General features: G+C 33.8%; 1 protein-coding gene across 1 annotated transcript; it reads left to right on the top strand.

Annotated features, from left to right (window-relative positions):
• Nucleotides 1-8293: 8293 nt before the first annotated feature.
• On the top strand, nt 8294-14399 carry LOC147291211 (RING/U-box superfamily protein). The gene is made up of 7 exons (XM_086238191.1): nt 8294-10019; nt 10758-10876; nt 11750-12376; nt 12474-12786; nt 13415-13580; nt 13776-13878; nt 14008-14399. Exons 1-7 carry the CDS (start codon nt 8862-8864, stop codon nt 14123-14125), a joined length of 2604 nt encoding a protein of 867 aa, XP_086094317.1. The 5' UTR covers nt 8294-8861; the 3' UTR covers nt 14126-14399.
• The last annotated feature ends 1189 nt before the right edge of the window (nt 14400-15588 follow it).

Below are 15588 nucleotides of genomic sequence, written 5' to 3'. Positions count from 1 at the left end.
TATATATATATATATATATATAAGGAGTGCTCTAAAACTAACTAGTTAGCAAGTTAATACAAAACTAACCATGCTTTTGGGACCACCACATAACTAATCTCATAATCCGAACCGTCAATTATTTAGGTTATTTAGACGGTCAAATAATTTAGTCATCTAATTGAGATCAAATAAATAGACGGTCAGTGTTTTCGATAAAAGCATATAAATAGTTGTTATTATAATCAAATGACTAAATGATTTCCGAATTTGAAATTTTTTTACAGGGATGATCTTTGAAATATGGCCTAAAAAATAGATGATTCGGATTTTGAGATTACATTGTGCGGTGAGCCCAACATGGTGGTTAACTTTGTATTAACTTACTAATTAGTTAGTTTTAGAGCATTCTTATATATATATATATCAAATGTCTTCCTCATTTAAAATTAATGTCTCTAGCTCCATGTGTATATGGTCGATTATAGTTAATTAGTTGCATGCATGTGCATGTTTGGTTAATATTGCTAAGACATCATCACATAAAATTACGATTAGCCTTACGATTTTGGGGTTTAAAGTGAACCAGAAAAATTGGAGTCTTCGACCCTTTATATGTATTGTTTGATCCTAACATAAGTATATAAATATATACATAATTTATAAAATTTTGGACTTAACATTTTGGGACCTTATAAGGTAGTTACCTACTTTACCTACTCTCAAGGCCAGCCCGGCATAAAATGGATCAAAAGCTAAATATTATTGCTTCAGGATTTGCAAATGAATGCCTTGAAGACAAATGATGCACAGTGTACGCCACCTATTAGATCGAAATATCCGTACTTGTGGTTTGAGGCTCATATTAATCCAAGTTGCTTCCTGTTGCATGCGCGCATTAAAAGACATACCCCAGCCAATTAAACGTACTCATATCTTAGTTTTAGAAAATAAATTCATTTATAAAATCAAGATATTATACATTTTAAGATCTATATTTGTCTTTTTTTTTTTTTTTAATACTAGAAATGGTAAATGCTAAGGATAATCATCCATACGATTTAGTAGTGGAGACAATTCAAATGATAAGTTTATTTGTTTTCGTTATTCTTCAAAACAATTAAGTTTAGCCATGAGCAGAGCTGAATGAGCTAACCGTACGTCTCAAATCCTCATTTCTTATTGTACAAAAATATTTAAAATAAATTGGAAGGGTTGTTATTTACAAAGAAATACACTTAATCAATCATTTTATACCTTTCTTTTTTTTGTACATCCAACTACCCAATAATTTAAGCAATTAAAGATTAGAGTCGTTTTGTATTTTTCTTTCCGCTTACCAATTTTATTGTTTTTTTTGTAGAGCACCAATTATGGTTTTATATTCCGGCGACATTTTATTCTTTGGGAAATGCTATTTATCTTTTCTTTTCTATTTTTTCCTCCTAATTTTTTTATTTATTATTCTCATTCTGCAGTATTGTTTCATGATTAGAATGGTTCGTTTTTTATATCTATATTCAAAGATTATTTTACAAAAAATCAATCAAATTGAAAATTATTTGATTATATAACTGTTATCAAATAAACAGTGAGTGAATTTAACTGTTAACAAAATTGTTGGTTTATTTAATAACAGTTATATAATCAAATAATTTTTTGATTTGTTTTAATTTTTTTATATAAATGATCTTTAAAGAATGATATAAAAATAAATAATTTCAATAATAAAACTATATCACAGAATATAAATAATAAAGAAAAATATTGAAAAAAAAGGTAGATAGATTTCTCTTTTTTTTTTTTTTTTTTTTACGTCTTTATTTATTTATTTTTCTATATATACTTAATTGTTAAAAGGTCAAAGCATGGGGCTTGATTATATAAAATCGGATAACTTAAAGAAAGCAGAGGAAGGATACAGAAGCAGTGCACGTGGCCTCCATCCGGAAACATTCTTTCTTTGTCAATATGATGGATGCAAAATGCAGGACACCTGTGACCTGTACAACACTACAAGCTGTAGACGACAAAGGGATCCCAAATTCTATATTATTATTTTCTAATCTCTCCCAATATTTTATTTTATTTTAATTTATAATTTTCTTAATTTATCCATTTTAAACCCACATCCTCTCCCAAGTCCCAACAAAAAAAAAAGAAAAAAAGACTTGGCCAAAAAAAAAAAAAAAAAGAAACTAGCTAGGTTTTGTCAAGCCTAGTGAAGTACTTAGTGGTAATGATAGTGTAGGAGATATGCGTGATTGCTTTTAAATCTAACACATTAGACTCACTAGATCATAAGGCAAAGTTCAAACCCTTCAATCAAAGGGTCCACCAACATAATAATTTTGTTTAACTTCAATATTATAGGCATGCTAGGGAACTTAAGTACCCTCCAATATCATCACTTGACCAAAAAGATAACCAATGAGTAGCAGTTTAATTAATTGTCTTCAACTTTAAATTGCAATAAGTTATCACATTTTCTCAACTTAATTTCTTGACTTTGAGAGAAAGCAAATTTTGGGAATCTTATCCAATCACAAAAGAAGCTCTAATCATATATGGTTTGTTTAACTTGTGTTTGAGCCTCATTTCATTCTAATGCTACATATATATATATATATATATATCAGAAACATAAAGAAGAGGGTTGAGGAGATCACTGATCTAATTGTTGGTATTTAAAAGGGTTTTAAAATATTCAATCTAATTTTTATTTATAAATTTAAATGTGTAACTGAAATCATTATTTTTTATTTTCTTTTTTTAATTCCATATCTTTATTTTATTTTTTATTGAAATATATATACAATTCCATATCATTATTAGGTATCTACGAATTGGAAATTTAGACTATAAAGGCTACACCTTCGATCTTCACTTTATTTTTTGACAAACGAATATGTTCATTACTTAAAAAGAAGAAGAAACCTTCTTCACTTTTGATTTATATAAAATCATATAATTTCATACAACTTTTTATTATCTTATTCTTACTATTTAAAATTACTGTTTTCTTTATATTCTATTTTATTAGTAATGATTACGTGACTTGGAACTATATTGGTATGTGAAAGTGCTCATAATGGATTCTATGTAGCTTTGTGTTCTAAGGTCGATCACATTGGAATTATGTACTGTTAATACCTACACATAGAGAGACTGCAAAGACCTTTAGGACCCGGTCTCTTTGATGCTTCTTCAACGTAGGCTTTTTTTTTTTTTTACTCTATATATCTTTTAAAATTTATATTGAATTTATGTTCAAAATTTTTATTATACTGTTTGTTTAAAAAATTATTTTGCCATAGAGATTTACTCAAAAATGTTTATTTATTAATTTGTGATAATTCAAATATTTTTACATGCAACAGTAGTTTATTGACTAAGTAGTTTCTCTCTTATTTTATGGTCAGAGTGTACCAAAGCTAAAGGGGATAAGAAAAGTTGTTGTATTGGGCATGCACAACAAAAATCGATATTTTCTATCACATGCATCTATATTTTGCTGCATTCTTTTTTATATGAGGAAGATGACTGAATTCAAATTTAGGACATTTTGTAATAAAGTATAGAGAAAGATTAATACACTAATAGCTAGTTGGTATGTTCTTGCAGCTTTATATACAATAAAAAAAATCAACAGTAGCAAATGTTAAAAAAAATCCTATCAAGAGTTCTTTAAAAAAAAAAAAAAAAAACAAGTGATCGATTAATTTGAATGTTTGTTTTAAATAACTCAGTCCATTTTTAAGTGAATTTCCCATTTTTGTTGTTACTGACTGAAAGTTACTTTCATGTACCTGAAAAACTTTGTGTGTTTTCTTTTTTGGGATAATATATTAGTATAAATAATAGGGTTTTTTTTTTTTAAAGTGTAGTTGAAAAATAAAACTAATAATCTTGTTCACGTGTTATAATAAATCTCAGTCCAGTCTACTTTAATAAAATCCGCACGACATTGTATCCACTGAGTGCTCGGCACTGTTCACAGAATGCTTGGCAATTGCCACTATGTTTTCACGTAAAAATGATTGTTACTTATTGTCACTGTTCGACAGTGCCAATTTGTCCTGTTTCACAAAAAAAAAAAAAAAAAACGTCGAGCGCTCACCAGGGTAAAACATGGAGAAAATTATAATGTTTGCTTATTTGTCACAAAGTGAGTCTATTTATTATTGCAACTTTTTAAGTGAGTTTGTTTATCATTAACGAGTGTAAATAAACTTTAAATAATTTACTGTAAAAATTTGTAACTAGAGTGGAAGTGACATTTACAATTTATTGAACACTAATAAGTAATAACAAGACCAGTTTCCCAATTTTTGAGAAAAAATGACTATTTTATGCATATTCTCTCTCATTAGACTTATTTCAGCCATTTGCAAAGTCGTGACAGTTTTTACAAATCCCTATATATGGTAATTTTTGGCATGAGCTCCTCTTTTTTGGTAATTCTTTTTTTTTCTTTTTTCCCAGGCATTAACTTTTTTCCTTTCTATTTCACTTAGCCTAAAATTTGTTTCAAATCTCTAAACTATAATTTTGATCCCCGGCCCCAATTTATATCCCCAAAATCCTGGCTATATCAAAGTATCAAACCCCCCTCCTCCCCTTCCTCCCTTTTCTTATAGTGTTATGTTTTGTTTTTTGTTTCAATACAAAAGACTTTTACAAGAGACCACATAGTAACTAAGTACTAAAAATAATATTTGAAGATTTTATTGAAAAAAATAATATATACCAAAAATTGTATAATCATATAATATAATGACTTACAACAATTGATTACGTGACCATAATTGAATCGGTTAAATTTTTTTTTAGTAAAGTATGATGTTTATTTCCCAAAATAATTTCTACAACAACATGGATTGAAGTTTGGAAAGGCAGATTGTTTAATTACGACATTGTTGGTCTGCCCGAAACATGACTTTTTTGTTTGAGTTACATTTTGGGGCATATAAGCTAAACACCGATCGAGCGGGCATTGAAAAAGGCAGCCCAACCAACAATGAACATATGTACACGAATGAATGATACCGTCACGCAACATCCAATGCTGCGATCGAGCGTATACAGGAGAGTAAGACAAGGACCTGATTTTTCTCCTCCTGCCAATTCCAAGATATTCAAATGGTCCTTCCTTCTTCACCTATACAACAAAAAAAGCAAAAGCTAGTCTCTCTCACTTTTTAGTTTCTATATATCTACCTTTGCCTTTGGAACCTTTCGGACTTCTCTCTCATCTCAAGCCATCTTTTTTAATTTTTATTTCCCTTCTGCACTTCTCTCACTCTAGTCCTCACTCCTCACACACTAACTTTTGGACTTTGCTATAGCTTTTCCACGTACCCTTTCTTTTTAAAAATCTTGGCCATTACGCATACTATAAGAGCATGCATGCATTGAGAAAGCTAGCACAAACCCACTATTATTTACAAACTAAATTAAGCAACTAGGCATAACTTAAAGTTAGTTTTTCTTAGTCAAAATAATTTCTAAAAATTTCAATAAAATCTCTTATGGATCGATATTTTTGCTAGGATATACTAAGTCGGTCATGCACACGTAATTGACCACCGACAGTGACTAACAATTGTTGATTAACATAGATTTTACATTAAAAACTTGTTCTAGAGTAGTTCTCTAGAAAACGTTTTTGCACTGTAAGACTTTTGTTGGTAGCATTTCTATTAGAAGCACTTACTTTTTTTTTTGTAATTTTCGGTTCATGGTTGCCTACATGGAATGGACAATGCATTGTATTAGTACGAAGAATTTATGGATATAAACTTGAGTTTAACTAGCATCAGTCAACCGTCATCTTTTTGCGTATAAATGACTCTGAATTATTCATAGGTATGGAGTCTTTATATATTAATGCTTGTCAATCATCTATGCACGTGCGGGTGCATATTTTTTTATTGAAAATTAATAAGAAGTGCTCACCCAAGGCCAAGGATTTAATTTGAGAGACAAAGTGAGGGACAATAATACATGTAATCCTTGAATTTTTTTTCTTTTGGTCACTATGTAGCCCTTGAATTTAACTCAACGATTAAAATTAATAAACAATTAAGCAAATCTAGTCTTTAGATAATATACATCGTCTCTAAAATTAAGTCCTTTAGGTGAGTATTTATGTTGAAAATAATAAAACATATTTTTAAGGAAAAGTGGATCGGAATGTAGTGTTATGTTATCAGCTAATATTAGATTTAATTATTTTTTTTTCTAGAAAAACTTTAATTTGGTTGCAAATTAATATTAAACTTGTAAAATCTAGAGAAAGGATTTGAACAAATGGAAATCACAATTTAATTTGCTCTAGATGATAATATGATAATATATATCATCTATAGCTAATGGACTTGTACAAATAGAATTGACTAATGGAATTCATTTTAGTTTTGGTAGTTAGACCTCTTTTTCTTTCCTTTTATGTGAATCCTTAATGTTTTTTTTTTTTTTTTTTTTGAGAGATATTCTATATGTGAATTGAATCCTTAAGAATGCAGAAGGAAAGAAAAAGCGGTCCAACTACCAAAACCAAAATGAATTCTATTAAAATGCCTTCTTAATCAAAATTCCAAGAAATGTTTCTACATCCAAATAATCATGCAGAAGGCATGAAAAACACTTTTAATAATGAGAAGTATGAGGATCGCTTTCACAAAGAATTAATATATATTCTAAGCTCAATCGCTTCTCAACAACTTGGGTGAAGTTAATATGGTAATACCCGAAAGTCTATTATGAAGTTGGAAATGTGCTTCTCACCTAAAAAAAATGCTTATAATAGTCAACATTAATAATTGGATGCTTTATAATTTTGAATTTACATTTTGTTATAATTTTTGTGCATGCTTTGTTTTTACCAATTATCCGTTCCCAGCTGGTAGTCAATATATTTAATTACTATATGCCTTATGATTTCAGAAAAGTGCATTTGACCAAAAATTTTGTTAAGAAATGTTCTTTGAACAAGGACCTATCATTACATTACACCAATCTCCAATTTGTTAGATTATACCTCTATATTATGTTCTCGATCTAGACCAATTTATATTCTAATTACTTTTTATAAACTACTTAGGCAAAATGGTATTAATTTTTAACAAGTTACATATTTATTATAATGTTTACTCACCTTATCTACTTGCCTTTTCAACTTCATAAAAATAAAGACTCAATTACAAATTGCACGCATCAACTATATATAAAGGGTATTTCAAATTGTTCCTTTAACTAAAAAATATTTTAAATACATACATCAATTATCAAAAACTAACAAACTAGCAATCCTGTTAAAATTTTCATCCAAAATAATGTTAATTTACTTTTTCACTATCTTTATATCTCTCATATGTTTTTTTTTTTTGTTTTTTTTCCAGTTTTCTTCTATTAACTTTTTCACCACATTGCATATGCATTGCATGCACAATACTTCTATTAATAACTTAATACAACATAAATAATTATCGGAGAATACATGTAGAAACTTTTACTATCCTACAAGCTAATTTTCCTAAAGGATTGTGTCAAAGACATTTACTATAAAAACAATAGGAAAATCAATGAAGAACATCATGACATATATATAATGCATGGCAAGTGAATCATGATCATAAAGAAAATACCGGAATGCAATGGGTGCATGTATATATATCACACATCTCTTACGGTGATTGCCAAAACTTAATTCGAGTAGACCCAATTTTCACCTCTTATAATAATATTTTATATTTTATCTTATTATTTTTAAATAATATCATGTGTCTCAACCACTAAAGTATATATGAACAACCAAAAATTGTCGAGTGCAAATCATCACTATTATGCATATCAACCGTCTATACCTAATTTACCGGTTAAGAAATAAGTATATCTAATTTCGTGATATTAAATTAATTTTATATGGGGATACAAATTAGATTTTAAATGTCTCTATTATATAAAACAAGAAATATCACTTGGTGGGACAATTATGGCACTTACAATCATCATTTTTCATTATGGGATTTCCTTCCTTATATGTGTTGGATTTAGATATTCTCACATCTTTAATGGGAGAAATAAAGCTTAATTACAGAAAAGACCAACGATAAGTAAACATTACCAATCAATTTTTTGTAATTACATACGTGGAAAATATTCACTGGTGACTGACCCACAAAAAACTAAAATTAATTTAAATTAAAAGTTACGTGGCACTACCTAATAGACCGCCGCTCTTCTCTCTCTCTCTCTCTCTCTCTCTCTCTCTCTCTCTCTCTCTCTCTCCCTCTCTCTCCCTCTTTTGTGTCTCAATGTTATTTATAAATTCTGAAATCATTCTCTTCTCCGATCTCTCTCTCTTTTTTCTCTGCGTCTTCAACAATTTTCTCTTCCATACACATTTTCCTGAAGCTTAGGGTTTCGTTACAGATGAAACTCTCTCTTGCAAACACATACACACACTGAGATTAAAATTTTTTTGAAGCTTTAGAGGTACGTCTTCTTCTTCGCACCATCACAATTCCGACATTTCGTCGAATGCTTCTAAACCGATCTATTTTGCCTCCTAATTTATTGTTTGCTTGTAATTCTTATCGTCCAATTCTCAATTGTATTGGTAAGGAGCGCGTGTTTAGGACCTATGTATGAATTTCAATTTTGATTAGGTTAAGGCTCACTGTTTATTTGTTTTCTCAAATTTTGTGAATTTGGAATCAAATTAGTGTTGGTTATGTATTGTCATAGATTGTGAATGTTGGTTTGGCAAATGTTTGGGCTTGGAAATGGAGGGTTAAGGTTTGGGTGAGTTGTGGGCATTGAATAGAGGGCTCAAGGTTGGTGCTTGGGTGTCCTAGGTGGGATTTGATAGGTTAGAAATGACAGATTTTGAGCCGCTGCAACAGAAGCCGGAATCTGCCGATACCTGCGCTGATTTTGAGCGTGGATTTGAGGAATTCATGCATGGGCACTTGGATGAATGTATGTCATTTGCGTCATGTAGTTCTCCTCGTAATCCCGATGATGATGATGATGAGGGTGAGCAGCTTGTTCGGAGGAGACGGAGGTTAGATTTGGAGGGTAATGATTTGGGGGAATCATCGGCTGCACGGCGCCACCACTCACGGATTTTGAGCCATTGGGCTGCAAGGCAGGCGCAGGAGATGATAACCACAATTGAGAGGAGGAATCGTGAGTCAGAGTTGATGGCTCTTGCGGGGCTGCACACGGTTTCAATGCTTGATTCCTCCTTCTTGAGGGAATCACAGTCTCCAACTGCAAGGCGGCAGGGGGCTGTGGAGAGGCCGAGCACTCAGGCCTCTGCGATTTTGCAAATGTGGCGGGAGTTGGAGGATGAGCATCTGTTGAATAGAGCGCGTGAAAGGGTGAGGGAAAGGTTGAGACATCAGAGGAGTGTTGAGTCTAATACTAATGAGTCAAGCACAAATATGTCAGATAGTCGGGGGAGTGAGAATCAGGGTAGTTTGGTGGATGCGAGTGAGAGTGAGAATGAGTATGGGACTTGGTCACATGAGCAGTTGGGTTCACAAAATGAACGTGGTGTTAACAATGTTTCTAGTAGGGAGCAGTCTCCTGATCTTGGCGAAGTTGAGAGGGAGCGAGTGAGGCAGATTGTACGGGGATGGATGGAAACTGGCATTACTGATCATTCATCCAATGTTGCTCAGAGAAACAATAGTCCCAGAGCAGAGTGGCTTGGTGAGACAGAGCGTGAAAGGGTGAGAATTGTGCGGGAGTGGGTGCAAATGGCAAGTCAGCAAAGAGGAGCTCGTGGGGGCCGGAGGGAAGATCAGGCCACGAGTGCTGGTGCTCAAGTTGATCAAGTTCGTGACGGGTCGGGGGCTGACCATGAAGAAGGCCAACCTGAGCACATTCGCAGGGACATGCTGAGGTTGCGTGGAAGACAAGCTTTAATTGATTTGCTTGTGAGAATTGAGAGGGAGAGACAAAGGGAGCTCCAGTCTTTGGTGGAGCATCGGGCTGTCTCTGACTTTGCTCATCGCAACCGTATTCAGGTCAGTTTTCTCATGAAAATTGTTTTTTATTTTAATAGAATTTTTAAAATAAATCAATTTGCTCCCATGGAGTGACGGATATTTCATAAATGTGAAATCTATGATCTCTAATCGTACAATAGTGCCAAAATGGTAGTTAGAGCTTCAAATTTGAACTGAGTGATGTGTCTGGATTCTTTTGAAGATCAAAATAAATGAGTATGATTGTTGTCATGCGAGTTGTGTATTAAGTCTTCAAAATGTGGCTTTATGGTCACATTCTCTCTGATGAATAAACTTTGGCAGGTCTCTTTGTATCTCCTCATATTAATGTATTAGAAATATGAGCCTGAACTTATGGCTAAGAACTGTATTAGTTTTTATATACATGTCTACTTTCTGCAAAGAAAACATTAGCGCAGATCCTTAATTGATAATTATATTTCTATATGGTAAATATGGGAAGCAAAGTTATCAGTTGATCCTATCCATGTCTCAGTGGTCATTGTTTTCTATCAATCTTGTGTGTTTTATTATCATGCGTATTTATAAGGTTATTCCTGTATCACTGATTAAAAAATTATAATTTGATTACATGCGTGTGTTAGATCTGCATTTTGACGTAATCCTAATCTAATTGAATTGAGTATTTCTTTCTCATGTTCTGCTCCCAAAAATTCCCTTATGTATAATATATATATTGTATTTCCTGCCTATATGGTCATGACTCAGCTATTAATGGCAATTGAACTTTTCCAGTCATTACTCAGAGGTAGATTCTTGCGAAATGAAAGACCTGTTGAAGAAGAAAGACCACCTTCTATGGCTGCTGGTGAATTAGTTCAGTTGAGACAGCGACACACTGTTTCTGGTTTAAGGTATGTAAATTTTTAGGCATGCCATTTTTCTTAAGATTGCCTTAATTTTTTCATTGCTTATTTTTTTGTTTAGACTTTTAGTGGGTCTCTCTTTTGCGATGGATCTACAGGGAAAATATTGAAGTGAAAATATCATACTTTAGAATGCCAAGAAGATTGTTCTGTTCGAATCTGTGTTTTTTTGAAGGAGCACTTTTATTTTTCATTTCTGCCTGCTCTGTTGTTGAATTTATCTACGCCATTATAAATTTGTTGATGTTCCAAAGATGAACTGGAATTTTTTGATTCCCGAAGTGATATATGAAGTTTTGGTTGAGATTGGAGAATTCATTTTGTGAACACATTTGTTTATTTGTATATTTAGGAGATTTTAAATTCGTCCCTAGTCTACTGTGCTATGAAGAAACATTATTAGTGAGTTTGGGCTGGGGTACATAGGAACATTTCTAGATGGCAGGGAGCAGAGCAGTCATTGCTTTATGCATCTGTTTTACTCAGGTGTTAAATAGAACAGATATACATGTATAAATGTGCATCAGTATTACATATTAGTATTGGCAGCTATGTTAGGATACTTATATGGAATGCTTTACAATTCTTTCCCTTACATATTAATAATATAAAACCAGAATAAATAGAGGAGACTCGTTCGATTTATGCTTTCTTTTTCTTGATTTTACTTTGATTTATTTTACCGTTTGTTTGATGCTCATTATGTCTATTGTTTATTGTTTGATTCCATGTTTTTTAAAACAGAAATTTATTGTTTGATTCCATTGAATTATCAGAATTGTGATATTTTTTGTTGAAAGAAAAATGAAAATGCTCTGAATGTCAGTTGTTAGCATAATGACAAGTCTGTTTCCTTATTAGGGAAGGGTTCCGCTCCAGATTAGAAAATATTGTTCGTGGTCAAGTTGGCAGCCATAATGATTCTACGACTAACAGTAATATTAATGATTCTAGAAGCGATCATACTCAAACAAATGCTTCACAGGATGTCCAACAGGAAAATCATGAGCAATCGCAGCCTGGGGGTGAGGGAACTGACCTCAATCAGTTGCCTGATCAAATAGGGAACTTGGAAATCAATACAGCTGTTGAGCATCTTGATTGGCAAGAAACTGCTAATCAAGCAGGCAATTGGCAGGAACCAATAGCTGAAGATGAGACACAAAACTGGCAGCAGACAACCTTTGGTCAATTTAATGAATGGAGAGATGGTAATACTGAAGATATGGTTGAAAATTGGCAAGAAAATTCAGTCAATAATTGGCCTCAAGAAACTCCCAGAAATGCTGATGGAGAAACAGGTCATCAACAAGAAGCCCAGGGGATTTGGCACGAGAATGGTTCTCGAGAAGCTGTTGAAAATTGGTCAGAAGAGCCTTCTGGTCCTGTGAGAAATCGTCGTTCTGTTCCAATTAGAAGATTGAATAGATTTCATCCACCAGATGATGATAATGTGTACAGTATGGAACTCAGGGAACTTCTGAGCAGGTATTTGATCAATTGTAGCAGGATTTATATGTGCTGAAAGCAACATGGGCTTATGATTTGGTTATTTTTATGATGATTATGATTTTTAATTTTGTAGGAGAAGTGTTTCTAATCTTCTTCGTAGTGGTTTCCGTGAAAGTCTGGACCAGCTGATACAGTCATATGTTGAAAGGCAAAGCCGTTCTCCCATTGATTGGGATTTGCATAGAAATTTGCCAACACCAACTCCGACTTCCCCAGAGCAGGATCAGGAACAACAGAGAGATGAGCAGAATGAAGATCAACATGATGCCATCAACAGACCTTCACTTGTTCTACCATCTCCACCGGTGCCCCCGCCACAGCCATTATGGCATCAGGACTTACACCACACTGGCTGGTCTCGTCATAGCATGCACCGTTCAGAAATTGTGAGCCATCTTTCTTCTACAAATTTTTGAACTTGATACCACATCTATTAGCATACTGGATCTTTTGTTTCTCTAGATGCAGTTCATTCAGGCTTTGTGATTCCTTTCTAAAAAGTTTACAACGTTTGGCTTACTAGACAAAAATGGCTTTATTTTATCATTATGGCTTTTGGGGTTTTAACCATCACCTGGAATGTGGTCATTGAGGAATTGGGACCATAGTATATATCACCTCTAGGCTCTAGGATTTAATGAATTTAAAGGTTTTTTAATTTTTTCTAACCTTTTCTGCTTACTATCATGTATTATTATGACTGCCATCTTTAGAATGGCCTCAGGCTTAATATTTAAAATTTATTAGGATGATGAGTTGTGTGATTTGGGGTCTTTCATCTTTGACTTGCGTTAAGAATTCTCATGATGTCTGACTGGTGAGACATCGTAATACCGTAACAAGCTATCTTTAAAGTAGTGTACAATATCACTATTCATTTGGACTGCATTAGGCCTGTTAAGTTGATGACTGATGCAAATGGGAGATGGTTCATTTGGAGTGTATTTCTGTGCCCAGTTTAGTTTCTTTTCTCGCTGTTTTTTTTCTCTGAATGTGGATTCTGGCATGGAGCAGGAATGGGAGATGATTAATGATCTGAGAGCAGACATGGCAAGACTTCAGCAAGGCATGAGCCATATGCAGAGGATGTTGGAGGCCTGCATGGATATGCAATTGGAGTTGCAGCGTTCTGTCAGACAGGAAGTCTCTGCAGCTCTGAATCGCTCATCTGGTGAAAAAGGTTGGTTTCAGTTTCAGTGTTGTCAATGAACATGGAAACACTTTGTTCTGGAAATGTGTGCGTGTGTACAATGGAACAGTATGTGAATGTGGCTCCTTCCATTGAAGCACGTTTTAGATTGGTTTTGTTATGATTGTTATAACTGTCATTTATTGATCTCTGATAATTGATTAGAAAGATGCAATTACAATGCAGGGTTGGGCGCCGAGACATCAGAGGATGGGTCTAAATGGGGTCATGTGAGAAAAGGGACTTGTTGTGTTTGTTGTGATAGTCACATCGATTCTCTCTTGTACAGGTATGCTGCTTATAACTGTGATTTTGGACCTTAATGGTATGTGTGTGTGCATGAAGACTATCGGTTTATAATATACTGTTCTGTGTCCACCACCTTTTTTTTTTTTTTTTCCCTTCTTCCTTGGTGCAGATGCGGGCACATGTGCACTTGCTCAAAATGTGCAAGCGAGTTGGTTCGTGGTGGAGGGAAGTGCCCCCTTTGTCGAGCCCCGATTGTTGAGGTGATCCGAGCATACTCCATACTGTAAAAAGAACTCTTAATAGGAAAAAAAAAAAAAGAATAAAACTGAATAGAATGTGTGGTAAGGTGGAAGAGAGGCAGTGGTTGTTCCTTGGGATGAATGGAAAGCCGCTGTGGTCCTCTGTCTCTGTAGATTGTTTCAGTAGTAACCGACTAGCCGTTGTTTTTCCGAGTATATATGGAAACATAATGCTTTGTATAATTGGAATAACAAATGGCGCTCTTGATTCATCATTCTTGAGTAAATAAGATCTTCTAATGAAATTCTTTTTGTTTCTTTCCCTCTTGCATTCTTGAATACCAGAAGGCGGTATGATATTTTCTTTTGTTACTTCAGTAGAATGGCTTTTGACCTTGGGATAATGACATTTTCTTGTTACTTCATTAAAGAAATTCAAAAAGTCTGGAAACCCTAAGTCCCAACCCAACCCCACCCTCCGCCCACCCCTGCTGCCACCCTACTGGTGTTGGCGGCCCCACCCATCTCCAACTGGTGTCTTGGATGGCTAAGATATTTATTAACTATTGGTTTTGCTGTATTTTTATCCACTTTGCTGGTAGAGGTTCCAACTTCCAAGTTCAATTCCTCTCTACTCTCATTTAATTAAAAAAAGAAAAATCCTTTTTTCGCTTTGAATATGACTGACTGAAGCATTCAGACTTGGTCCTTAACCATCCAACAGCTCACTCACTGATTTTGTGGCCACTTTGTGCGAGTTTGTGGCTTTGAGTCTAATTGGAATGAACAAAAATTTCAGGCCCAAAAGAACTTGAGCAAGTTAATCCCGGTTGTAATGTTTGTATATCTTACTGGGGTAGGGAATCTCAAATATCACCCTATGCCAATCGGCTTCAGTTGAAAGACCAATTTTTCAGGCCCAAATAGGGCTAATTTTCTGAGACTCTGGATCATCTACTGATATTTACTTATTTAGTGCTAAACTTGTACTTAGGATCATACTCCAGATCTGTTGCAAAGCTTTATAATGCAAGAGTGGTGCACTGATTGATCGGTAAGGAAAGCCGACTGATCAGCAAGGCAAAATTGTTGAAAAAAGTTTCAGATAAATCAATCTGTAAGGAACTTTGTGCTTTTGTTTGTGGTTTTCAGTCTCATCTCTTATAGGGTTTAGACTGTCCTTTTGGGGCCCATGATATAGGGTTTAGTTCTTATAAAGCGATGAATGATTGTCGACTGATTCGTTTGATTCTTTTATAAAGGATTTTGCCTTGTCTAGCAATTGGCGCACTCCTCTGCATTGTACCGTCCACAATAAATTCGGACTACTTATAATTATATTTAAATATTAAGCAATTACTCCCAAGGATAAAAATTCGAAGGTTCATAATTGGAAATTTACCTACAAAAAAATTAAGTTGAAACCCAATCTATTCGGATGTGCACGCTTGGAGGCCAGAAAAAGCCTATTGAGTACTCGGTAAAAATGCCGAGGGCTCAGCATGCCAAGA

The sequence above is a fragment of the Dryas octopetala genome, chromosome 3 (assembly GCF_963921425.1).
Source record: "Dryas octopetala chromosome 3, drDryOcto1.1, whole genome shotgun sequence".
In the NCBI taxonomy this organism is placed as follows: Eukaryota; Viridiplantae; Streptophyta; class Magnoliopsida; order Rosales; family Rosaceae; genus Dryas; species Dryas octopetala.
Note: the sequence above shows the minus strand (reverse complement) of the source record. Positions and strands in the feature narration are given on the sequence as shown.

What these genes read in the sequence shown, in the direction of transcription:
- LOC147291211 (XM_086238191.1), top strand. Translation starts at nt 8,862, where the DNA reads ATGACAGATTTTGAGCCGCTGCAACAGAAGCCGGAATCTGCCGATACC. An exon ending in CACACTGTTTCTGGTTTAAG is followed by an intron (nt 10,877 to 11,749) that starts GTATGTAAATTT and finishes TTTCCTTATTAG; the next exon opens with GGAAGGGTTCCGCTCCAGAT. An exon ending in ATCGATTCTCTCTTGTACAG is followed by an intron (nt 13,879 to 14,007) that starts GTATGCTGCTTA and finishes TCCTTGGTGCAG; the next exon opens with ATGCGGGCACATGTGCACTT.